At 40.3% G+C, this 23,110-nt stretch overlaps 4 protein-coding genes across 5 annotated transcripts; 3 read left to right on the forward strand and 1 right to left on the reverse strand.

The window, feature by feature from the left end:
- Nucleotides 1-561: 561 nt before the first annotated feature.
- Nucleotides 562-8,699, forward strand: phgdh (phosphoglycerate dehydrogenase). Its single transcript, XM_071474267.1, has 12 exons — nucleotides 562-793; nucleotides 2,312-2,463; nucleotides 2,557-2,622; nucleotides 2,718-2,772; nucleotides 2,959-3,057; nucleotides 3,161-3,293; nucleotides 3,427-3,575; nucleotides 3,718-3,870; nucleotides 6,340-6,478; nucleotides 6,750-6,877; nucleotides 6,971-7,193; nucleotides 8,263-8,699. Exons 1-12 carry the CDS (start codon nucleotides 656-658, stop codon nucleotides 8,415-8,417), a joined length of 1,590 nt encoding a protein of 529 aa, XP_071330368.1. The 5' UTR covers nucleotides 562-655; the 3' UTR covers nucleotides 8,418-8,699.
- Nucleotides 8,700-10,254: 1,555 nt separating this feature from the next.
- klhl23 (kelch-like family member 23) lies at nucleotides 10,255-13,864 on the forward strand. 2 transcript variants are annotated; one of them, XM_071474285.1, is made up of 4 exons: nucleotides 10,255-10,414; nucleotides 10,658-11,890; nucleotides 12,865-13,017; nucleotides 13,095-13,864. In XM_071474285.1, exons 2-4 carry the CDS (start codon nucleotides 10,666-10,668, stop codon nucleotides 13,403-13,405), a joined length of 1,689 nt encoding a protein of 562 aa, XP_071330386.1. In that variant the 5' UTR covers nucleotides 10,255-10,414; nucleotides 10,658-10,665; the 3' UTR covers nucleotides 13,406-13,864. The 2 variants fall into 2 exon arrangements, with proteins under 2 accessions (XP_071330386.1, XP_071330379.1); XM_071474278.1 differs by having other exon boundaries at nucleotides 10,281-10,414; nucleotides 10,624-11,890.
- Nucleotides 13,865-15,029: 1,165 nt separating this feature from the next.
- On the forward strand, nucleotides 15,030-21,477 carry ssb (small RNA binding exonuclease protection factor La). The gene is made up of 12 exons (XM_071474424.1): nucleotides 15,030-15,186; nucleotides 16,512-16,582; nucleotides 16,665-16,768; nucleotides 17,971-18,145; nucleotides 18,494-18,601; nucleotides 18,686-18,789; nucleotides 19,321-19,392; nucleotides 19,481-19,523; nucleotides 19,654-19,794; nucleotides 19,886-20,072; nucleotides 20,160-20,288; nucleotides 20,386-21,477. Exons 2-12 carry the CDS (start codon nucleotides 16,523-16,525, stop codon nucleotides 20,463-20,465), a joined length of 1,203 nt encoding a protein of 400 aa, XP_071330525.1. The 5' UTR covers nucleotides 15,030-15,186; nucleotides 16,512-16,522; the 3' UTR covers nucleotides 20,466-21,477.
- Nucleotides 20,486-22,690, reverse strand: mettl5 (methyltransferase 5, N6-adenosine). The gene is made up of 7 exons (XM_071474412.1): nucleotides 22,501-22,690; nucleotides 22,304-22,418; nucleotides 22,041-22,225; nucleotides 21,361-21,443; nucleotides 21,139-21,190; nucleotides 21,011-21,060; nucleotides 20,486-20,601 (listed from the first exon to the last, which is right to left on the reverse strand). The coding sequence occupies exons 1-7, from the start codon at nucleotides 22,601-22,603 to the stop codon at nucleotides 20,560-20,562; spliced, it is 630 nt and encodes a 209-aa protein (XP_071330513.1). The 5' UTR covers nucleotides 22,604-22,690; the 3' UTR covers nucleotides 20,486-20,559.
- Between the last annotated feature and the right edge of the window lie 420 nt (nucleotides 22,691-23,110).

Consider the following 23,110-nt stretch of genomic DNA (forward strand, 5'->3'; position numbering starts at 1 on the left):
AAAAAAAAAGAAGACGCTGATTAAAATTTAATGCACTGTTACTTTTTTATGTCACATATTTTAAAAAACAGAAAAAAAGTGCAACGAAAAGGGGGTGAAAACTTACATGATATGAAATGTGCACAGCTACGGGTTAAATTTCCCATCACATCATTAAAACTGCATCTCTCTCAACCAGCTGCAAGATTAACCTAACCCTAACCCTAACCCTTAATGCATCAGTAATGATAATCAATCTGTATATACACTAAAACAAAAGTAAATAGTAATATAGCTCGAACACTGACCTGCATAAAGAGTACTTTCATTTTTGATATTCAAAGTAGGCCTACACTGTTGCTGATAATACTGCTGCGCTTTTACCTGAGTGACATTTCAAATGCAGTACTTATACTTACATCTTTGTTTTAAAGTAAATAAAAAAATAAAATAAAACACTGAATACTTCCTTCAGGCCTGTGAGCTCTATCAACCCGGCCTCCAGTCTGGATGCAGCTGCGTCAGAGCAGGGAGGCGGGTTCACTCTGAAGGGGGGGCTGGCCCAAATCCGAGATAACCATTCAAAACCAGCAGAGGGAAAAGCAACTCCCCGTGTCCATCACCTCCACCATTCAACACAAGTTACCCACCAAACAGCAGGCGAACAAACTCCAAGATGGCCCCGATCTCCATCCAAACTGTCCTCATCAGTGAGAGTGTGGATCCTCGCTGCAGGACGATTCTGGAGGAAAATGGCATCCGGGTGACGGAAAAGCAGAACATGACAAAGGATGAGTTGATGGCAGAGATAAAGGTAAAGAAGGCATGGATGGTGCGCTGTGTTGCATAATTGCCTTCACATGCACCGGTTGTCTTTTTTTTTTTTTTCTCTCTCTCCTTACGCAACATGCAGACGTTTTTGAATCATGTCTTTATACTTTAAAAAAAAAAGTGTAGTCGCTTTGGCTTCAGTCATTTGACGAGCTCACGTGATGTGTCGGCGCACTTGTCTTGGGAAAGTGTGTTGTTTTTTTTTTAAAGGCAGAAACCAAAGAGCACCTGTATTTATGTATTTTATCCCCTTTTCTGACGGAGGGTGTGTGCACTGTGACTTGACCCCGTGTGCTCACGCTATCTGCACACCCCGGGCTGCATGTGAAAAGGTACTCAGTGATTTCTGTACTTTGGTTCCGCCCCTTGTGAGGCTGATGCAACTCATCCCCGACTTTGCCGGTTGTCCCATCACTGCCGCATGCAGCAGGCTGGCAGCTTTTATCAGCCTCTGTGTGAGTAACAGGAGCAAATATTTGCTTTGGGAAAATTAGACGTGTCAGATTAGACACAGTGGGCTGCAATGCGACTGTTCTCATACAAACTAATTCAGATTCAGGGCCACATTCATTCTTTGACTCTTGTACCCAGGGGCAAAAATAAGACATAGGCCCTTATTAAGCATGCTCCCTCCTTTAGTTACCCTCAATTCAATTCGCTGTGCATCACTTATGGTGCTTTCACAGATACATTGGAAAATTATATATTGTTGCCTTTTGCCCAGTTAATGTTCACACTGGCTCTTTTTTGGCAGGATCACCAGCCAGCCCAGTAAAACATGAATGTTTTTTTGCTCACTGACTGACTGACTGACTGAGTGATGAAGTTACACCACTGGTCAGGTGATGTGCAGCGTGACATAGTGATAAGGTTGCACCATTGGTTGACCGGCAGCGTGTTGGAGCTTCCTCATTGGTCATTGCGCGAAAAAGCAGTGCTGCGAACTTAGCGCCTTTGTTGCCAGATTCACCGACTTTTCAGACCCTATTTTTCCACCAAAAAACTCATAGAGACAAACCTTAGCTACTCTCCATTGAGAGTAGAGTTGCCAGTGTTGCTCCGCTCTCAGGAGGTTGGGCCGTTCTCCGCATCCATCCCTCTCTATGCTGACTACGTGGCAGTTGACTTGAATGAGCTTCTAACTTTTTCTCTGAGTGATCATTTTACCGGTAAACACAGTCATTTTCTTTAACTTATGACTATGGTGATAATGTCGCGGTTATGTAAGGGCCCAGGTGAGGTGATCATCATGGGTTTTTAAGGCTCTTATCATGTCCGGTTCATATGGTGCTGTTGTGGTGCAAATGACCAAAAACTTAGCATTGAACAAAGCACCACAAAATAATGGACACACAGTGAATGTGTGTGCTTAGGGATCCCTAAAGATTTGGGATCATAGGGTAATTTGCTGCTTTGCATTGTTGCTAATCCAGCCTTGATGAGACTATCCACTGATATAAAACACCCTGAGATCAACAAAGTGCCTTTCTCACCCTCCTAGGACTATGATGGCCTTGTGGTTAGATCTGCAACCAAGGTAACAGCTGACGTTATCAACGCTGCCACTAATCTCAAAATCATTGGGAGAGCTGGGACCGGTGTGGACAATGTGGATGTTGATGCTGCTACCAAAAAGGGTATCATTGTCATGAAGTAAGTCCCCAGTCTTTGTCTCTGCATACATTTGACTTATATTGCAGTTTCACTATACCGTACTGTGCAGTAACGGTAGACGGTTTTCTGCAGCACACCAAGTGGTAACACGATCAGCGCTGCAGAGCTGACATGTGCCCTGCTGATGAGTCTCTCAAGGCAAGATGAGTCATGTCTTTATGAGCTGTTGTCAACATACTCATTCTTTGAATGCACATCAGTACTGTGAAATTAATACGTCAGTTTGTTCTCAGATATGTGCCTCAAGCTGCAATGTCGATGAAACAAGGGAACTGGGATCGCAAAAAGGTAAGCAGAGATTTTGGTCTGTCTGCTGTTCGAATGACTGTTTCCAGTTGGCACACAAAGCAAATTTACCGTTGCATGGTCGACTCCATTGTTCATCCGGTTGGCAGTAATGAGATGCGACACTTGGATCTGTGCAGTTTGGGATTACCTCACCTCAGCGTCTTTGTTTTGTTTCTGATTTTGCAGTTCATGGGTGCAGAGCTGTATGGAAAAGTGCTTGGAATAGTTGGACTTGGAAGAATAGGAAAAGAGGTCGCTTCAAGAATGCAGTCATTTGGCATGAAGGCAAGCAAAGACGAGACTGTGTCCTCACATTTCTCAGATGTTAATTGCTCTGTAACATTTAGATGAAACAAACATATTGAGATAAATGTTTTTTTCTTGACAGACTATTGGCTACGATCCAATTACTCCACCTGAGGTGTCAGCCAGCTGGGGGGTGGAGCAGATGTCTCTGGAGCAGCTTTGGCCCCAATGTGACTATATTACTGTCCATACTCCCCTAATGCCCTCTACTGTGGGTAAGTTTTACTCAGGCCCTCCCCACCGGGCAGCCACATTACTAAGATGTTGGCGGATTACATGGCTTTCCCACAATGTACATGCAAGCTGTAGAATTAACTTCTAAGTTGTGTTTTTTTGTGTGTGTTCAAGGTCTGCTTAATGATGAAACATTTGCTAAATGCAAGAAAGGAGTGAAGGTTGTGAACTGTGCACGAGGGGGCATCATTGATGAGGCTGCTCTCCTCAGAGCTTTGGAGTCTGGACAGTGTGGAGGAGCAGGACTGGATGTCTTTGTTGAGGCAAGGCCTCCCCTTGTCACACAAAAGTCTGACTACAGCAGTCTATAATGACAGCAGTTTGTTTTTACAAATCAAACTGTGACCACAATCGAGTCTTGAATATTAATAAGAGTGATCATTTTGTGTTTATCCTTGGCTACAGGAGCCACCTCAGGACCGCTCACTGGTGAACCATCCCAACGTCATCAGCTGTCCTCACCTGGGAGCCAGTACCAGGGAGGCTCAGGCACGCTGTGGGGAGGACATCGCTCTTCAGATTGTGGACATGGTGAAGGGCAAGAATTTAGTTGGAGCAGTAAGTTCTACTCAATGTTCTCACCTTTTTAAACAAATGACTTCTCAGACCTTGAGTTTTGTTGTTGCAAAAAACATATTAAAGGGATACTTCTGCAATTAGTATTGCACTTCTATAAAGTTGAGGGACTTATGTGTGTACATATGAAAGGAACAGATTTGAAAAAAAAAAAAAAAGGTCAAAGTGAGTGCAGCAGAGCCTGAGGACATCCTGATGTCTGGTTCCTACAATGGGTAAAGCAGCTGAAATAATGAATCCTTAACTTTCAGTGATGAAGACAGCCACAGAGCACTTTGCAACTGTTTTTTTCAGGCTGAGCAGTCATCCTTACGACAAGAAACTGCCCTTCACCTTCACAACAGAACTTAATAAAAAATACAGCTGTTAAGTAACATATGTGACACTGAGACTCACTTTACATAGATTGGCAACATGTACTGGGTTTGGTGGAAATGATTTTTTTTTTTTTTTTTTTTTACATACACAAAACTTGTTTTAGAATGGGGTCTAAGACCAAATCTAGGACGAATACATTTACTACTTCAGCTCTGGTAGCCATCTAAATTGCCAGACTTTATCTTTCTCTACCAAATCTAATTTGCTCCTCATCTGTCTGAAAGATATCTCTGCCTCTTACCTGTTAATTTATATTTTGGAACATGTGATTCACATAAACTTCCAACATGGTGGCATGAGGTCATCGGGGTCACCAAAATAGCTTTCAGTGTCAACCTAACAGACTCCGAGAGTAAGTTCACGATGGCTCAGAGCTGTGTCTCTGGACAATGTGGACAAGCGTATGATTGTTTTTTTTTTCATACTTTCTCACCAAAATCCACAAAATCTTCAAACTATGCTTCAGGAAATAATTCATAATTCAGGCACTGATGTTATAATCACACATATTTCCTTGTGAAGTCCTGTATTTAGGCAAGTCTGTATTCTGAAATGTGCCATCGTCTATCGGACTCAGCAGAGATTAGCATGTGTCATACTGTGGTGGCAAAAATGTTTTACCTTGTTCAATAATTGAAAAAGAAGATCTTCAGGCGTCAGCTGTCTTTCTTGAGTTTAATAAACATTCATGAATGGAGTCACACAAACACAACCAAACAGCAGTACAGTCAGTGAGTGAGTGGCCTGAAGATGTTACCCAGGGCCTTCTCCTAACGTCATGTATTTCCACAGGTGGGCATATATTCATTTTAAACAAATACTACAACATGTGATTTGATGATTGTGATCTTATCCTCCTTTTTAAGGGTATGTTAATAGGTAAAAACATTAGGTATATAGACGGTAAACCAATCTTACCACAAGTTCCATTAGTAGTGATTATTGGGCTTTCTCTCATATCACAGTCGTCCTCAGCAGGTGGAAGTTTGCCTAGTTGTCAGGGAATTAAAGATTTCCATTTATTTTTCTGAGCATTTTTAAAGGATTTCTCATTCATGTTGGCTTAAATGTGTGAAAATTCATCCCTTACCTTAGAAACAGTACTTGGAATCTTATCACATGATCTTCTAAGGTCATGTGATACAGTAGCAGTCAATAAACTTTCAATCTCAAAATCAGGGCCCTGTATTTCAAATGTGAGCATTGATTTGTTGAACCTTGATGAAGTTATCTGGCACATGATGCTCATCATGGTTTCAACTCTACTCATTTTTGCCTTTTTATTTAAAGTGCAAGATAACTTCATCAACGTTGAACAAATTGCAGTTGGTTGCAGGTACTTGGGGTAAGTGTGTTGAGAACCCTCCCGGCATGCATTGGGGCAACAGATTCATGGGAGATGAGTCTTATTTTATGCATTCTCCTGTATTTTACTCCTGTCCTTGAGTTCCACACGGGTCAGACCACAAGTGATGTTGGTTCTTGATTGTGGAGTTCTCCCCCCATGGACATGCAAGAGACTAATAATAGGCCTGCTATGAAAATGAAACATATTTTATGACTTATCTAATATAAGTATAGGTAATTAGATTGTGCTATTTACAGCAATTTCTCAATAACCTCCATGTTCTCATCTAAAATCATAATTGTATCAACCTCCTTTCATGGTATCTCTCAGAAGGCGAGCTCTCTGTCAAATGAGTTCATATATTGGGTTCACCCTAAAATAACATTGTCAATTATCAATAACCTGCACTTTGCAGGTCTGGGCTTCAGGGCTTGTTGCTCTGACAGCAGTCCCAGATAAATTTTTAAACCAGCTTTGAAGAATCAAGATATCCAGACACATGTCAAATCATAACAATCTAATATGGATAACTTGGGCAACCACATACAAGGAACAGGGTCTGATCTTTAATTCCGTCTCTGAATTTTAAAGGACTCAGACTAGACAGAATGTACCATCATGAAGAAAACAAGGAGGCTGTTCAATTGTGCATGGTCTAAAGCATCTGCTCTCAAATTGTTTGATCACATTCAGTTCACTCTGGTTTGGTGTCTTCTCCTTTGTAGGTAAATGCACAAGTTCTGGCCAGCACCTTCTCCCAGGAATCTCACCAAATGATTAAACTCGGAGAGGCCGTTGGAGCTGTGTTGCAATCATGCACAACTTCGAGGAAACCATTCAGCCAAGTCCAAATCACCACTCAAGGTAGAACTGCTGGTCTAACCAGTTTGTTAAACCAGCGACCTGAATGGGGTTGGGAAGATAATTTTGCAACAGTGGGGTTCTCCCTCTAGTGGTGTGACAGTGAAAGAGGCACTATATATGTCATGTATGTAGGCTTTTGTAGAAAGTGAAGATGTAGTTCCTTCTGTTTGTGTCTTCACTGTTTTTCCTATGATAAACTTTTTTGCTCTGAAATGTTTCGCTTAGTTTCAGTGGTGGCAGTTAACACTATGTACTGTTTTCTACAAACCAGGTGACTGCATGAAGTCCTCCACTGGTTACATGACTGCAGCTGTACTGGTTGGACTGATGAATCATGAATCCGACTGCTGTCCGAACCTCATCAATGCACTGAGCCTCGCAAAGGAGTCTGGAGTCATGGTACAACATCACCTCATTGTGACAATTGCCACACGACAATAAGGAGCGTGTGTCATTAGAGAATAATTTCATGCATGTGAACTGAACCTTCAGGTAAACCAGGCCCACTGTGCAGCTGATGGGGCTACTGACGGTGTGTGTAGGGTGGAGATCGTGGCCAATGGTTGCAGCTACAAAGCCAGTGGTTCAGTTCAAGGTGGTGTGCCAGTCCTGCTGGAGCTGAGTGACAGTGTGTTCAGACAACCGGTCTCTCTCACTGGGAATCTGCTGTTCTTCAAAGCCTCTGCGACTCCTCAGCTCCTATCCTCAGTGGCCGGTGAGAAACTTTAAGCTGGTGCATGAAACCAGATTTGATAAAGGGTCAAATCAACTATTAGTAATAATAGATACAACCAGTATCTATTGATAGATTTGTAAAGACAACCTGTTTGTTTTTGGGGTATTATTCCTGTAGTGAAGTGGTGATGCCAGATGTATAGATGAGTCAAAATGAGATTGTAAAATGCTGAATCCTTCTCAGCATTTTTCATTGAAAAACTAGTACAAGTGTGTGTAATGTAGTCTGAGGACCAATGTCACCACCAACAGTTTTCTAAATAGACTATTTCAGAATTATCAATTCGATAATAATGGTACACTCTCATAAATGACATCTTGTATCTAAGCATTTCTCTTCAAAGTTATATAAGTGACTGATGCATTTATTATCGTGTCAAGACACCAGAAAATCATATAAACCAGATGAAGGCAGGATGTTGCGCATGCATTTTCAAACAATAGTAAAACCAATTTGAATAATTTTCACATCAGATTCTCAGACCGTCATGTCAACAACAAAATTCATAAATCACTGACAAAACGAGTCCAGTGTAATACGCTCAAAGTTGAGGCAAAGTTAGCTCATTTGCACACATTAAAATAAAACCATTACAGAATTTTTCAGGGTTTTGTTGAGCCATTTCATGAAAAAAGGGCACTCTTAAATCACCACGGTATCTAAGGCACAAAAGAAAACAGGACTCACTTTCCGCTCCTCCAGCATCACACACCTCACACATTTCAGTCATGTCCATTCATCAATGGACAGAGGAGCAGTTTCTTAAATGCGTGTGATTCAGGACCATCAAATTTTTATTTTTTATACTACAGGGGAGATTTAAGTGATCTTTAGGATTATGGTAGAAAATGGTCTAAGTACTTGATGAGTCACTGTTGGAATCTTTTTGTAAAAATAAAGCCTGTGTTTCTGTCAGCAAAGCTTAGACTTAAAGCTTACATTTGAATAAAAGATGGAACTGAGTTATGACTGACTAATGACTAAATAACAGTTTTCTGTCTGCTTTAAATTCACACTTATTTTCTCTTTTCAATTGTTCTTTGTTTAGGACTGCTGGCCACAGAGGGAGTGGAGATTGAGTCTTTCAGCGCTCCCTCAGACCGCACTGGGGATCTGTGGTATTGTGTGGGGGTGTCCTCTCTCCTGCGAGACCTTGGTGCCTTGAAGCCTTTGGTTAAGGAGGCCGCACAGCTCACCATTTAAAAGACAGCCGCAAAGCGTGCACAGTGCTGGGATAACATTCAGTATCTGAAAATCTTAACACGTTGAAGTCCAGTGTAACTGATCTGTCTTGGTCTTAGAGTTTACAGCTAACAACTTGTTGAAGTTGAACTTTTGTAGTTGAAAACTTGCATTTTGATAACATTCCAGTGTTTAGATGGCTTGTTGAAGTGAAACTAAATGAGATGTTTAAATGTCGTGTGAGGTTTTGTTGTTTGACCCTTTCAAAGGACAGATGTAAAATAAAAACCACTTACTAAAAACGCTGAGAGAAATTTTCATTTACCTTTTTTTTTATTCATTGAGAAGAATTGCATCAATTCTATGGTACAAGCCTCAGTTTGCAGTGTTGCATCACATTACATTGTACAGGTGAACATCTCAAACATAATAGGGGAACATAATACAGTAACAATGTAACCGAGAGCTGGTTCCTTTGTGGATTTTCTTTTATGCAAAACAAGCTTATAAAATATGCATCACCTAATAAAAACATCCAACAATATAAAGTACGACCTAATGCAACCAGCACGACAAATGTCAGCAATTTGTAAAATATTGTATTCAATTGTTACAAATTTGAAAAAGTCCTACTTTCAACTACTTTGGTAAAGGGTTTAAAAACATTTTGCACCATTGTTCTATGCATTTAGTTTAAGGACAGTAATTCAAGACCACCTGTTCTCACTCTCCTGCTGCTTGTCATTCATGTTCATTCAATCCATTTTTTTTTTTTCTAAAAAAAAGCCACAAGTCCCACCATGTAAAAGAAGTAATTGTGCAGAAGTATTAGCAGTTAAATGAAGCATTGAACATCGAGCGTTTAGATGCATCAGTGTGTGAGTAGGTGGAGCTGGTTTTTGCTACTTTACATACAGTGGTGGTTCCCTTTTGTACTCTGTTACACACATTTGCATCAGTGTTTGGGAGTTCAATCTTTGATTTATTGTGTAATACTGGATAATCATTTTATGTCTTTTTAGAGTTATTTAAATTAGAGGCTAATCATCTCTTTGCTGAAACTGATTACAACTCATAGACATCTGAAGAGGCCCCCGACTAGACACTGCTTTTTTTTGTGAGGGGGGGTCAAAAGCCATAAAGGATAAGAAACCGCTGGTTTAATCATTAACAATGTGTTAAATCCCATAGTATCAGGAAATAGAAACAGTGAAGTGAAGTTTCCCTCCACCACTGAAAACGAGAGTGAATCAGCTCCTGTAGTCATCTCTGAGATCATGTGCAGGAGTGAATATTGTGCACAGTGCTGTTAATCCTCATTAGGATTAGATAAAGCCTTGGCCACACTGGAGCTGGGTTCAAAAAACCATGGCAACGACAGGAATTGGAGGGAGGCGTGAACAGTGAATAGTGAACAGTGAATAGTGAACAGTGAATAGTGAACAGTGAATAGTGAACAGTGCAGAGGCTTTTTTTTTGTTTGTTTTTTTTTTGTGCTGCGTTGAGGACGATGCTCATTTGTATAAGATTTGTATTCTGTTAGTGATGCCTCCTCCTCCTCCTCCTCCTCCTCCTCCTCCGCCTGTCGGGCTCACTAATGCGCTTGTACGTGAACGCATCATGAGACTGTGGACGGAGGTTTGGGCTATATTTAGATTCAGAGAGGAGAAAAAATAAATAGCGGTGTTAGGTGACCCCCCCCCCCCCCCCCTTCCTCCCCTTCCTCCCCTTCCTCCCCTTCCTCTGAATGGGTGTTTGGTTTTATCAAGGACCTGCTGGTGGAGACTTGAGTGTGCGGCAGCAGAGGAGGAGGGGGAGGGGGTGGAGGAGGACAGAGGGGGAGGGGGTGGAGGGGTTGTAAGGAGGGGGGGGGGCGCTGCACACACAAATACCAAAATAGGACAGAGCTGCCTGCGACTGTCCCGCAGGAGCTAAATTGAGGTTCATGTGTTTTGGAGAGGACACAGGCGAGTGTCATTGTTGAAGAGCGGCGGTTCTTCATGGATGTAGGCCGAGAGGTAAGCCTGTGCTGCTGTAGTGCTCCTGCTTCAATGTAGCCTCATAATTAAGTGGCAAATAAAGGGGGAATCGCTTCGCCGCAAGGCTGCAATCAATAATAAATAATAAATAATAATAAATGGGAATGTGACGCCTTGAATTTGCTTTGCTTTTTTTTTTTTTTGCCTGTCTATACAATAGGTCTGCTTATATCACTGACATGTTTTAGTGTGTTTTGTTTTTTTGGTTTTTTTCCCCCCCAGATACCATCATGTCACATAAAGAAAGCGAAATCTACACATACGACTTCTGTGATGGTGACCACGCAGCAGAGCTCCTGGATGCTCTCCGGCGTTTCTACATCAGCGGCCTGTTCACGGACGTTTCCCTACAGTGCGGCGAGTCCGGGCAGGTGTTTCACTGCCACAGGGCGCTGCTGTCGGCCCGCAGCTCCTATTTTAAAGTCATGTTCACAGCTGATATGAGGGAGAGGTCAAACAGCGTCATCAAGCTGGCCGGCGTTGACAGCGCGATCCTGGGCGCGCTGGTGAATTACGTCTACACGGCACAGGTGCGCATCACAGAGAGCAATGTGCAGAGCCTGCTGGAGGCTGCGGACCTCCTGCAGTTCGTCTCTGTCAAACAGGCGTGTGAGGGGTTCCTCATCCGCCTCCTGGATGTGGACAACTGCCTGGGGATGCACGCTTTTGCTCAGCTGCACCTCTGTCCGGGACTGGAGAGGGAGGCCCAGAGACTGATGCTGAGCAGGTTCCCAGAGCTCACGCAGCAGGAGGAGTTCTTAGAGCTGGACCAGGAGAAGATGAGATCGGTTCTGGCCGCTCAGAACCTCACCGTGCAGAGGGACGATGTGTTCATAGATGCTGTGGCCAAATGGGTGAGCCATGACTTGGATAATCGTACTCACTATACTGCAGACCTGCTGCACTCCATCCATCTGGACCTGGACGAGAGCTACTTCAAGGCTGCTTTAGAGGTGCACAGGCAATGCTTGCTAAGCAGCGAGGGGAAATTTAAATCAATGATGATTCAGGCTTTAAGGTCCAATGGCAAGGATGTGTCCGCACGTAGAAAAATGTCTTCCAGCATGTATATCATCGGTGGATATTACTGGCACCCTCTTTGTGAAGTTCACATCTGGGATCCTATCAGTGACACGTGGGTGCAAGGAAAAGACATGCCTGACCATGCAAGGGAGAGTTACAGCGTCAGTTTACTTGGAGCAAATATCTATGTGACTGGAGGTTACAGGACAAACACAGTCGAGGCCCTGGACACTGTTTCGGTTTATAACTGTGACTATGATGAATGGACCGAGGGTTGCTCCATGATTACAGCGAGGTATTACCATTGCTCTGTGGCTTTGCATGGCTGTATTTATGCCATTGGAGGCTACAGAGGAGGAGCTCCAGAGCGAGAGACTGAATTTTATGATCCTCTGAAAAAGAAATGGTTTCCTGTGGCCAAAATGATTCAAGGTATGCAAAATATTAGGCGACATGTTGTATCTGGGGATTGGGGCTTCAGATCACATCACATGACCTTCATGTAGAGTTTGGAGTTTGTCCTGCTACAGAACTGTAGATGTTCACTTGAAGGACTTGTTTCCATGTTGGCTCAAAAGCTGAGGACCAAAGTTCATTCTTATCCCTCTAATCCCCTGATGAAGATCGTGTTATATGATCTGCTTGTTTACAAAGTCAAGAACGAACACTGAACCTCAATAAATTAATGCTTTTCTGAAAATCAATTTTGTTCGTACCAACTGTTGATTACTGACTAAAGGTTAAAGTTTATTCACGCAGTTCATGGAAAACCCAACCTTTGATCTCCTGAATCTAGATTTAGCTGAAAGCCCTGGAAGAATTCAGAATTGGGTTAAAATAATGCACATATTTATATTTTTCTTTTACAACTTAAACGTACACCCATCAATATTTTCAGGTAAGGATCAAATGACTAGTTACTTGTAGTGAAGAGAATTATCACCCAACTCTACTGTTCTCCTTAGATCTACAGAGCTGGTTTTACAGCCTGCAACTTCACTGTTTTGGTTAATTCCCAGTGAATTAACACCATTTCCAGACACGGACAGCCAAAAAAAAAAAAAAAAAAAAAAAAAAAAAGCCCTCTTAAACTCATTGTACATCACCACACAGACAAAGTTATCGAGAAGTTGATGAGCAAAGCAGAGATAGAAGCAGAGCGAATAGACTTCAGAAATGAACTCCAGATAAATGCTAGAGTTGCTCTGTGTTTTTGTTGAATGTGTAACTTGTTGGCTGATAAGTTAATTTGATCAACTTTAAAAGCTGATAATGTGGCAGTCATTGTTGCGCTGCCCTCAAGCAGTAAAAAAAAAAAAAATCAATTAATCCATGTTTCAATCTTAAACATTTATAGATGTGAGTTATTGATCAAATGGTACATATAACCTCTGTTCCCTTTGAAGGTGTAGGAAATGCCACTGCCTGTGTAATGGGAGATAAAGTCTATGTGACTGGAGGCCACTATGGGTACAGAGGAAGCTGCACCTATGAAAAAATCCAGGTCTACAGGCCAGATGTCAATGAGTGGAGTATCATTACAATAAGTCCCCATCCAGGTATGAGAAAAAGAAAAAGGAATGTATGCAACAATGAACTGAATATTGTTCTCTAATTTAAAATCCTCTGTTTTCAGAGTACGGGCTGTGCTCCGTGTCTCTCAACAACAAGCTGTATTTGGTGGGTGGACAGACGACTATCGCAGACTGCTACGACACAGAGAGAGACGAGTGGAGACCGATATCAGTGATGAAGGAGAGGAGGATGGAGTGTGGGGCTGTGATAATAAATGGATGTATTTATGTAACCGGGGGATACTCTTACTCAAAAGGGACTTATTTGCAGAGCATTGAGAAGTACGACCCTGAGCTGGACTCATGGGAGATAGTGGGGACTCTTCCCAGCCCAGCCAGGTCACATGGATGTGTTTGTGTCCACAGTGTTTAGTGTCAGACCCTTATCACATATTTTTTTATTTTTTGTCATTTTGTGCCAAATGAATCAAATGGTAAACTGAATTCTGTCTTGAGTGTGCAAATGTCAGGTAAACTGTTGCACAAGATGCAAAGTTAGTCCATGTTTTGCACTGGATAACTGCCTTTAGAGAACTACACATTTGCCAAACTGTGCATAGAAGAAGAAGAAGAAGAAATATATACTGTGCACTGTACATACCTCAGAGGCTTCACAATTAGCCTTTTAGTTCAATTTTTGTGGGGTATTGTTTTAATAGACTGAAAGACTGAGAAGAGAAAGGCCGTGGCCATATTTTAGCATGATCACATCCACATTAGAAACATGCAGAATCCAGCTCAGACCAATGATGCACTAAGACACTCCAAAGAAAAAAAAACTTTTTTAGAAAAGCTGCACCACCATCTGATGATTAAAAAAATACAACAACAATGATGTGATTTCTGCCTACATTTATTAATCACATCCTTAAAAGGTAGACGACATTTAAGATATATGAAGATATCACCTATTTACACAGTTACATGAAGTTGCCAGTTTATTAGCTATGTCTAAAACTAACGCAATGTTTTAAAGATGTCCTTATTTAGCTGTATGATCATTTTTTGGGAATGTAGTATGTGGTGTTTATATCATTTTGGTCATCCCAAATTATATCAGTGGCTAATTAGCAGAAACACCTCTCTGTGTAATGTAATACAGCTCAACAACACCATAAACTACATCCTCCACAATGACCATAAAGGTGAATCAACGCCTCTAAAACAGCTTCAACATGAAATAAACATTAAAACTTTCATGGAGGGAGGAGCTATTACAGAACTGTTGTATTAGACTACATTAGTTAGGCTAGTCTAGGTGTTCCTAATAAACTGATAACTGAGTGATTATTTAGTGGCAGTGACTGTCGGCTCTTCATTGATGTTGGTTGTAATGTAAAGGCGAGGCACAATGGTTACTTACAGATTTATACAGTTGGTTCCAAAGACCCCAAAACAGGTAAAAGCAGCAGAACTTGTAACCCATAAGTTTAATGTTGAGTGTGGGACACTGGGAAAGAGTTATAACAAGATAAAGGTGTGGTCATACTGGGCGACACAGTTCTCTCCATGTGATTGGAAAGCATAATGGAAAATATGAATACTGTAGACTAGGAATCAGTGGACCATGTTTTATTGAATTGCCAGAAGTATCTTTCAGAGAGAAAAGCATTAAAGAAAGCACTAAGAAAGGCTGGACAGCAAAATATAAGTAGTATTCTTAAAAAAAAGTTTTGGAAACTCATTCTAGAGTATTTAAAATCACCAATCTGATAAATTACTATGCGGTTTTTTTTTTCATTTGGTTCATTTTTATTTATTTAATTATGACTATTTTGTGTTTTTTTTTTAAAACTTTGGTTCTAATTCTTTGTTTGGTGAAAAAGTTGAAGAACAGTGGATCCTCGGTCCACAATCCAGATCAGTGGGTGGCGGTAATGCTCACCAAAGCTGTTTGCCACTCGCCAATAAAACCAAAAGGAAGAAGATCATCTCTTCCCCCCCCCCCCCCCCCTCGTGGCTGCGGCCTGCCTCACACATCAGACGCTCGCATGGTCGTCCAGCAGCCAGGGGAGGCTGTTTCGCGAACGCCTGGACGAATTCTTTTTGGTCCTCGGTGTTCTCCGTAGCACGCAGTTCCACAACGTGTGAGCAGCGAAGTGAAGACTTTTGATTTGAACAGTAAAACTGCTGTTAGCGCCGACTCAACATACAGTAAGTTCAAGTTTTCAAAAGAGGGTGTAAAAGGGCCTTTGTGGTGTCTTTATTTTACCTGGTAAATATGCCGCAGGTTTTCAAAGGACCACAGCAGACAGATCTCGAGTGTCTGTCTGGCGTGTTTGAACGGCATGCCACTGCTAGAAAAGAGTTAAGCAAAATGTAAATGAATAATTTAACTGTACATACAAACGCGATTTATTGCTGACTAAATATCGCGCTGAATAAAAAATATACCGCAGGCGTGTCCAGACGCAAAAGGCTGGCTTTGAGTGTACAGCTGCTGCATATACGATAAGCTAACATGTTAGCCATTAAGCTAGTTGCAGGAGCAGCATGACATCAGGATAAATAAAGACGGTCTACTTTTCAGGCCAAAAAATGTGCCAGTTTTCATATTTATTTCATTTTGTCTCATTAGATTTCACTTACTTGGTCATATCGTCTAAGGAGGTGACCAGTTGCCTAATGTTGTTTTTCCACCATGTAACTGTAACAAATTATAAATTGCCTTATAACAGAATAATACACACAATGAATCCGAAAGCTGTTGTTGCTGCTTATGGTTAAAAAAGGATTGTCTAGATTGCCGAAATGGCCTTTCATGCAAATCTAAAAAAAAAAAAAAGAAAATCAGTAAAGATTGTAAAGATGTATTACAATACAGGATAATCTAAAATAAACTGCTGTGCTCACAGTATTTAAAAAAAAATACAGTTGGGGGAAAAAACCGTGTCAAAAGCTTTTTCCATTCACAATATCAGGATTACACTGAACAATTCAAAGATATGGCCAGGTTTTTTTTTTTTTTTTTTTTTTTTTTTTTTACAATTTTTTAAATTCAGCCTTTAACTGCCAAGATGTAGGCACTGCTCAAAAACTGTAGAGACCACAGCAAGTAGTGAAGATAAACAATTGTTAGAATAAAGTAATGTGAATAATTGATCAAAAAAAGTAATAAAAGAACAATCAATTAGTCATTGAGTTTATAAAATAATCAAAAAAAGTCAATACAATTTCCCCAGAGCCCAAGGGAATGTCTTTAATTTGCTTCCTTTGGCTGACCAACAGATCACAACCCATAAATATTGAATTTGGATTGACATAAAACAGAAAAACTGCAAGTCTCCACATTTAAGAAGCTACAAGCAGTGAATTACATTACAGCCAAATGACTTTAGCCATTGCTCAGTTAACAGAATTGTTGATGATTGTTGGTTGTTTCAGGACTTAAATTTACATAAATGTGTGTCTCATCCATAGAAGAATGAGAAATGAGGAGTTATATTCTGCTCTTGATTGGTTGGGTTACTGTTTTTTAGACAGGACAATCATGGCAGAAAATCAGGAAGAGATGTCTCCAGTTGAAATGAAAGTGGCACGACAACTAGAGGTAATTCTGATATTGAATTTTTGTTTCTATTTTGCAACAGTTACATTAATCTCATAGAGATGTATCTCATTGTTACCTCCAGTACTACTTTGGAGATCACAATCTTCCGAGGGACAAGTTTCTCAAAGAACAACTGCAGCAGGATGATGGCTGGGTGACTTTGGAGACGATGCTTAAATTCAACAGGTTTGTTATTCTTCTGTTAACTGCATTTCCTGTTAAACTGCTGTAAAACAAATACGTGTCATATTTTAGTGATATGTCAGTCATTTAATATTATATACCATTTGAATGGGTGCAACACACTTTAGAGATGGGCTTTGCACAGCTTATTGTTGTTTTATATTTAACCCATTAACACAGGAAGTTTAGCTGCAGCAAAAACTGTTTCAGCGCTTGTGTGGTCCCTTTGAGACATAGCATGTGCAAGAGCATCTTAAAATGAGACAGAGGAGACCGTCAAATAACAGGAGCTGGTTCTATCTGTGCCTTTAGGTAATGTTAGTGTTCATCTGCAGTCACTCTGCTGTTATTGCACAGCGTGGTTTGCTCTCTATTGTCACCTTCAGCCTCAAGGGAGTGTGTGAAATCACTGAGCCCTAATAGTAGTCTTCATTAGACTTTCACTTATTGTGGAAAACAGCCGGTCGTCACTGACTAAAATATGTCATGTGTCTTACAGCAACGTGGACTTTAACCTTAAAACAGTTGCTGAATGATCACAGACTATATGGAATGCACCTGTGTGCTTTGTTCTTAACAGCTGATGAGGAAATATTTGCTTTGACATCACTGATTTGGGTGTCACCAGTACAACATTCATGAATTGAATAGTGAAGCTTAAATAATAAGATGGGGCAAAAATCAGCTATAAGCAGCGGCCCAAAAAAAAAAAGGTTACGCAGAGAATATTTCAGTCAGGTTGCACGAGGAGAGGAAAATTGGAGGTTGTGTGACTGAGCAAGAAAAGAAAGGCAGTGATGACTAATCAGTTTGCTGACCCAGTGTGTGACTCACGACAGGCAGGGCAAGATTAGTGTATGCTCTCACCCTGTCCCTAAAGTGAACTTGTTACCAGCCAGGTCGCATTTAGCCACAACGCTGGACTCAGACCTTCCTATTAACAGCTCAGCACAACTGGCTGCATATTTGGAATTTGTTGTAGTCAGAAGTCAGTGTGAGTCAGCACACTTCTTATCAAGCCTTTTATTTTCTGAAAAGCAGCGGAGCAGTAATTCAGCAGCCTGCAGCATCCCTAGCTGTATACTGTGTCACTGCAGCGAGTTTTCATGTGGCTCATAAGTATTTACACATGCTCTTACAGCAGGACTGAATACAATTTTGGCTTCTTGTTGAAAGTGTTTGTTACATGTTTTTTCTCTTCCCAGACTGAGGTCTTTAACCACAGACAGCAGTGTCATCATTGCAGCTCTCCAGAAATCAAAGACTGGCCTCTTGGAAATCAGTGAAGACAAGACAAAAATCAGGAGGTCTCCAAACAAACCCTTACCCGAACTGAATGATGAATACAAAGATGCTCTTAAACACAAATCTGTGTACATTGTAAGTTTTTAAATCAAAATCTCATGAATTCTGATACACAAACAAATCTGTCTTTGTAGTTACCCTTGTCGCTAATAATTCCTTTGTATTACGTTAATTTTATATCTATATAAATGGTATTTTATGCATATATCTGCATCTCATGAAACTGTATTAATTGCTCTTAATTTTTTCATGTCCTGTTGTTCCTTCATTTTATGTAATGTTTACATTTTTATATTGCATGCCTTCCTATTTCATGTTGTATTCTGATTTCATTCAGGTATTCTTACAGTCTAATACTTGCCAACTTTACATTTTGCTGTTTGCTGCTCTGTATAATTAAAAAAAAAAAATTTTCTCATTTAGAAAGGTTTTCCTCTCGAAACGACCCTTGATGAGATTCAGGAGTGGTTGAATGGGAAAGGCACCATAGAAAACATTCAAATGAGGAGAAACTTGCAAAGGCAGTTCAAGGTATAATTTGTGTATTTGGTAACATTGAAATGAATGTTTTCCCCGTACTGTGGGGAAGGTTTCTTATTTTTTCTGTCTTGACAGGGATCAGTGTTCATCTGTTTTGACACGGAAGAGGCATCCAAGAAGTTCCTTGAACGTTCAGACATAAAATCATTCAAAGACAATGAGATGCTTGTGTTATCAAGGTAAGCTGTGCTGTGATTACACTGTAACTGATGTGCATTCAAGCCAATTATAACTATACTTAATGGTACCTTTTTAAAAAAGTATTGAGGATGTACTGTCACTTTGAAATTACTCTTAACTACTTAAAAAAAAAATGCCATGGCCTTTAGTCACCAGGCTACTGAAAAACTTTGGTTAGATCTCAAATATGTGCATACAGATACAAGGCATAACAGACAACCCAAAAATATTGGAAAACTGAAAGAATAGACTAGACAGACTGTTGGCTGTCTATAAGAAACACCCCAAATTTTTCATGCTAATATACAGGTTGACAGGGTTCCTACATGTTTTGCTGTAGTGTTTGTTTTTATATTCTTTTCAGTAATTAAGCAAATTGAGTAAACATGTGTCATTGCCTTGTTCAAAGAGCTGCAGATTTAAAATTTGTATTTAAAAATATTACCGAGACATGTAATTTATTCAGGGCTGTACAAATGTATAACTTATTATGGTATACAATAATAATTTGATTGCTGTTCTGTTTTCAGGGAAGACTACCATGCAAAGAAAGCAGAGGAGCGAAAACAGTACAAAGCAGAGACAAAAGCAAAAGCTAAACAGTGAGTACATAACAATACCTATTTGTCCTAATAACTTAATGTACATTTTGTATAAATGAAAATATTTGACAATAAATATATTATTTAGAGACAAGGAGCAACAGCAGAAACATGCAGAAGAGAAAGAAATGGTAAGAACCCCCCCACTCACCATCACCACCACCCACCCGAGTGTTTTATCAGCTTTTGTTCTAACACTGGAACAGGCTTATATGTACCTGATATGGTTGCCTTAATACTATTTTGTAATTTGTGTCGTAGGGTCTGCTTTTGGATGAACAGACAGGTTGCCTGTTGAAGTTTTCAGGAGAGCTTGAAGATGTTTCAAGAGAGGACTTTCATGAATTGTTCTCTGGGCATGGAAAGATTAAGTGGGTTGACTTCACAAGAGGGGCCAAAGAGGTACATAAAAATCTCCACCACTCAAGTCTCATAACTTAGTGTGAAGAGATGTGATAGTTAAAATATTGCATTTTTTTTTACTTCCAACAAGGGCACCCTGCTTTTTGATGGAAACGCAAAGGAGGCATTTGACAAAGCCAAAGAGGCAAATGGAGGAGAGTTGAAAATCAAGAACAACAGTGTTACATGGCAGGTGCTTGAGGGAGATGAGGAGAAAGAGGTCCTGAAGAAGATCATTGAAGCTCAGCAAGAATCGTACAGCAGGTCCAAAGGCAGAGGTAAATACTATTTTTACTACTATAATTACAGATCAGAGATTTACAGTATTTATTAGTTGGTCCTGATGCATCTTGTCTGCCTTAAAGGTGGCAGAGGAAGATCAGGTGGCAGAGGAAGAGGAGGACGAAGAGGAAGAGGTGGCAGAGATCAAGGCAGAACTCACTACCAAGGCAAAAAGACGAAATTTGATAGTGATGATGAGGATGGTAAGTTCAGCATCTTCAGAGCTTCATAATTTGGTGTGATGGCAAGATATTTATTGTCTCCAAAAATTTTCAATCATTTCTTCTCTACTTTGTGCTTCTTCTCCAGCACCTGCAGCCCCAAAGAGAGAACTAGAGGATGCTGATGGACCTGCAGCAAAGGTCGCCAAAACTGAAAACGGATCTTAGTCACGAGGTCACACCCAGAATTTTTCTTTTGTGAAAACATTTATTATATACAGTGAAAATGCAGAGACATGTTAAATCCATTCCAGTGAAAACTTCAGCCTTTGGAGAATCGTAGGAAGTCCACCTGGATGTCAACCTAGAGAACAAGTTACAATGCTTGGCATCAGTTTTCAGCCTTTTAAGTCCCTGTATTATATTGTGCCTCCCACGTTAATTGTGTACCTATGTTTCTCTTAAGATGTTTTGATTTTATCATTCAAAATAAAGACAGTAATTTAATTTCACCGGGACATTTTAGTTAGTTTCGTAAGACCTGTGTGACATCTAAACTCCGTGTGCCACTATGTGTTTTTTTTTTTTTTTTCCTACATTAAGTGATGAGAATATCTGCTTTGCTAATTTTTTAAGTTTGCATATGTGAATAGCAAATAAAACATTTATAAAAATAAATCGAGATCTGTTTTAATGCGTTTTGTCTAATACAGGGGACATCTAAGGAAAACATGTATTGTCTGAGACTGGTGTGATACAGCGTATGAGCATACCGATTTCTTTTTGTGGAACTTGTAAGACGCTGGCAAGTCGTATCTTAGTTCTGTAAAGAAAGCATGTAGTCAGACTTGAAACATTTTAATTGTAGAGAATACTCTGTTTTTTTTTTTTTGTACATTACCTGCTATTACTTCCATCTTTACTCCCCAGTCACTAGCCTTCTTTTGTATGTGCTGTAATAAGATAAGAGATTTCACCTAAAGTATGACTCAATATTCATGCCAGAGAATTACACCTGACACTTCAGTAAAGTCAGAAAAATGAGGACTTGAGATTTAGCTTGGACTTTGTTTAACCTCGTCATTGGAAGAACATGGTAAACTTGTGCAGGAGCTGAACTTACCTCTCGTGTTGATGTTTTATGAAGTGAGTACACTGCTGTCTTTGCCATTGTTAAAGCTAACTTGAGGAACTTCATGTCCATTCCTTTAACAAAGAATAAAAGCAATGTAAAACTATATGTAACATGACCCACTCTGGAGGGAGCTTTCGGATGCCTTGTTAATGTCATTTGAGAGTTACCATGATTACCAGTTTCCAACTTAATATCATTCATGTCAATAATTTAAGTCAAAACTGTGACTTGGAAACTGACTTTGCACTACATAATACAGGTGCCTGAAAAGAAAACCAACTTTTATGTCTCACCTCAGCCAGAGTCCACTGTTCCATGTCAACACATTTTATAGATATTGTGCCACATTTTTCTTTTTTTAACCCAGATGACAAAAATCTCAGCAAGAGGATATGTGTACCATAAATTAAAATTTTTTTAGGTTATTAAACAGAAAGCCTGTGTTAAACAGTGGTGGCTTGAAGTTTCAAAGACACGGGTGTTCATCAGACAAGGGTAATTTATGACGGATGCTACTGAGTTGCATGGGAATTATAGTATCGAATATTTCTGGATCTTGACACATAGCATGGTCTATAAATCAGACTACCTCGGCCTCTTCTATTACACATCTGTCTTTCAGTACTCCCACCTTGCACTGGAGCAGCCCCTTTAAACTGAGTACTTACCTTGGTTGTGTTTTGTCCCGAATGGTGGATTCATTATTACAGTGTCAAACTTTTTGGCATATGCATCTGGCTCCAGAGAACACAGGTCACACTGGACCAGATCCACGTTAGAAATCTCAAATTCCTCTGCATTTCTTCTGAATATGTCCAGTGCATCGTCGTCGATGTCGAAGCCAACGCACAGACTGCAGATGATAGAGCAAAGGGTGAGTGAGGGGTGAAACACTTTTAAACATTTTATGACGATGGTCAGATGCTCTTACCCTGCATCAAGCATCGCAGCCCCGACGCTGAGGACGCCACAGCCACAACCCAAATCGGCCACTAGTTTACCCTCAATGTCATCAAATGTATTCTGAATTGTGTAAAGCATGCATGCTGCGGGTGGGAAAGCAGAAAATTAATGAGGACAGTGTATGCTAACCGAGCAAACTTGGAAACAATCGTTATCTCCTCACACCTGCTATGTGAGGACTGGTTGGATATTGCTCAAGAAGGATTTTCGGCTCATCAAACGCGTCCACTTGCTGAAGGCAACTCTCTAACTCTTTAAGTTTCATCATTAGCGACTGTGCTGTCCCAGACCTATATTTTGATCATGGTTGAAGACGACTTCCGCATTGGGGTGTGCATCAACCAAAACAATCCGACCCGGTAAGTATGACAGTAGTTCCTCCCATCATTAAAAAACAAAATAACATTATTATTTTATTATTCTAATTTTATTTTTAACTAATAACGTGATTGCTAAGCGGGAAAACAAAGTAATAACTAATAATGGGGGATTCTTTGATTTGATAATATAATCTAATTCAATTCGTCATTTATTATTCACATTCATGCTATGGCCCTCTCCACAGCATTAAGTTCCATGAGTGCACTAAGAAAATATTTTATCTTTATCAGTCCGATGATGATGATGATGATGATGGTGGTGGTGGGACGGTCCCACAGACTGATAATAAAACGCTCGGTCACTAACAAGGCTATCAGTTGCCTAGAAACAAGAAAACAAAACAGCACCGAGGAGACGACTGTGTATGTCCCGAGCTGTTAAAACTAGCAAGCCA

The sequence above is a fragment of the Trachinotus anak genome, unplaced genomic scaffold (assembly GCF_046630095.1).
Source record: "Trachinotus anak isolate AG129_WGS33_773 ecotype Australia unplaced genomic scaffold, CSIRO_AGI_Tana_v1 ptg000001l, whole genome shotgun sequence".
Lineage (NCBI taxonomy): Eukaryota > Metazoa > Chordata > Actinopteri > Carangiformes > Carangidae > Trachinotus > Trachinotus anak.

Coding starts and splice junctions, on each gene's coding strand:
- phgdh (XM_071474267.1), top strand. CDS start 656: ATGGCCCCGATCTCCATCCAAACTGTCCTCATCAGTGAGAGTGTGGAT. Junction 3,576..3,717: donor GACTGGATGTCTTTGTTGAG/GCAAGGCCTCCC, acceptor CCTTGGCTACAG/GAGCCACCTCAGGACCGCTC. Junction 6,878..6,970: donor CAAAGGAGTCTGGAGTCATG/GTACAACATCAC, acceptor CTGAACCTTCAG/GTAAACCAGGCCCACTGTGC.
- klhl23 (XM_071474278.1), top strand. Junction 11,891..12,864: donor TGTGGCCAAAATGATTCAAG/GTATGCAAAATA, acceptor TTCCCTTTGAAG/GTGTAGGAAATGCCACTGCC. Junction 13,018..13,094: donor TACAATAAGTCCCCATCCAG/GTATGAGAAAAA, acceptor CTCTGTTTTCAG/AGTACGGGCTGTGCTCCGTG.
- ssb (XM_071474424.1), top strand. CDS start 16,523: ATGGCAGAAAATCAGGAAGAGATGTCTCCAGTTGAAATGAAAGTGGCA. Junction 16,583..16,664: donor AAGTGGCACGACAACTAGAG/GTAATTCTGATA, acceptor TGTTACCTCCAG/TACTACTTTGGAGATCACAA. Junction 19,393..19,480: donor ACAAAAGCAAAAGCTAAACA/GTGAGTACATAA, acceptor TATATTATTTAG/AGACAAGGAGCAACAGCAGA.
- mettl5 (XM_071474412.1), bottom strand. CDS start 22,603: ATGATGAAACTTAAAGAGTTAGAGAGTTGCCTTCAGCAAGTGGACGCG. Junction 22,419..22,500: donor AACCAGTCCTCACATAGCAG/GTGTGAGGAGAT, acceptor TCCCACCCGCAG/CATGCATGCTTTACACAATT. Junction 21,061..21,138: donor AAAGATGGAAGTAATAGCAG/GTAATGTACAAA, acceptor CTTTCTTTACAG/AACTAAGATACGACTTGCCA.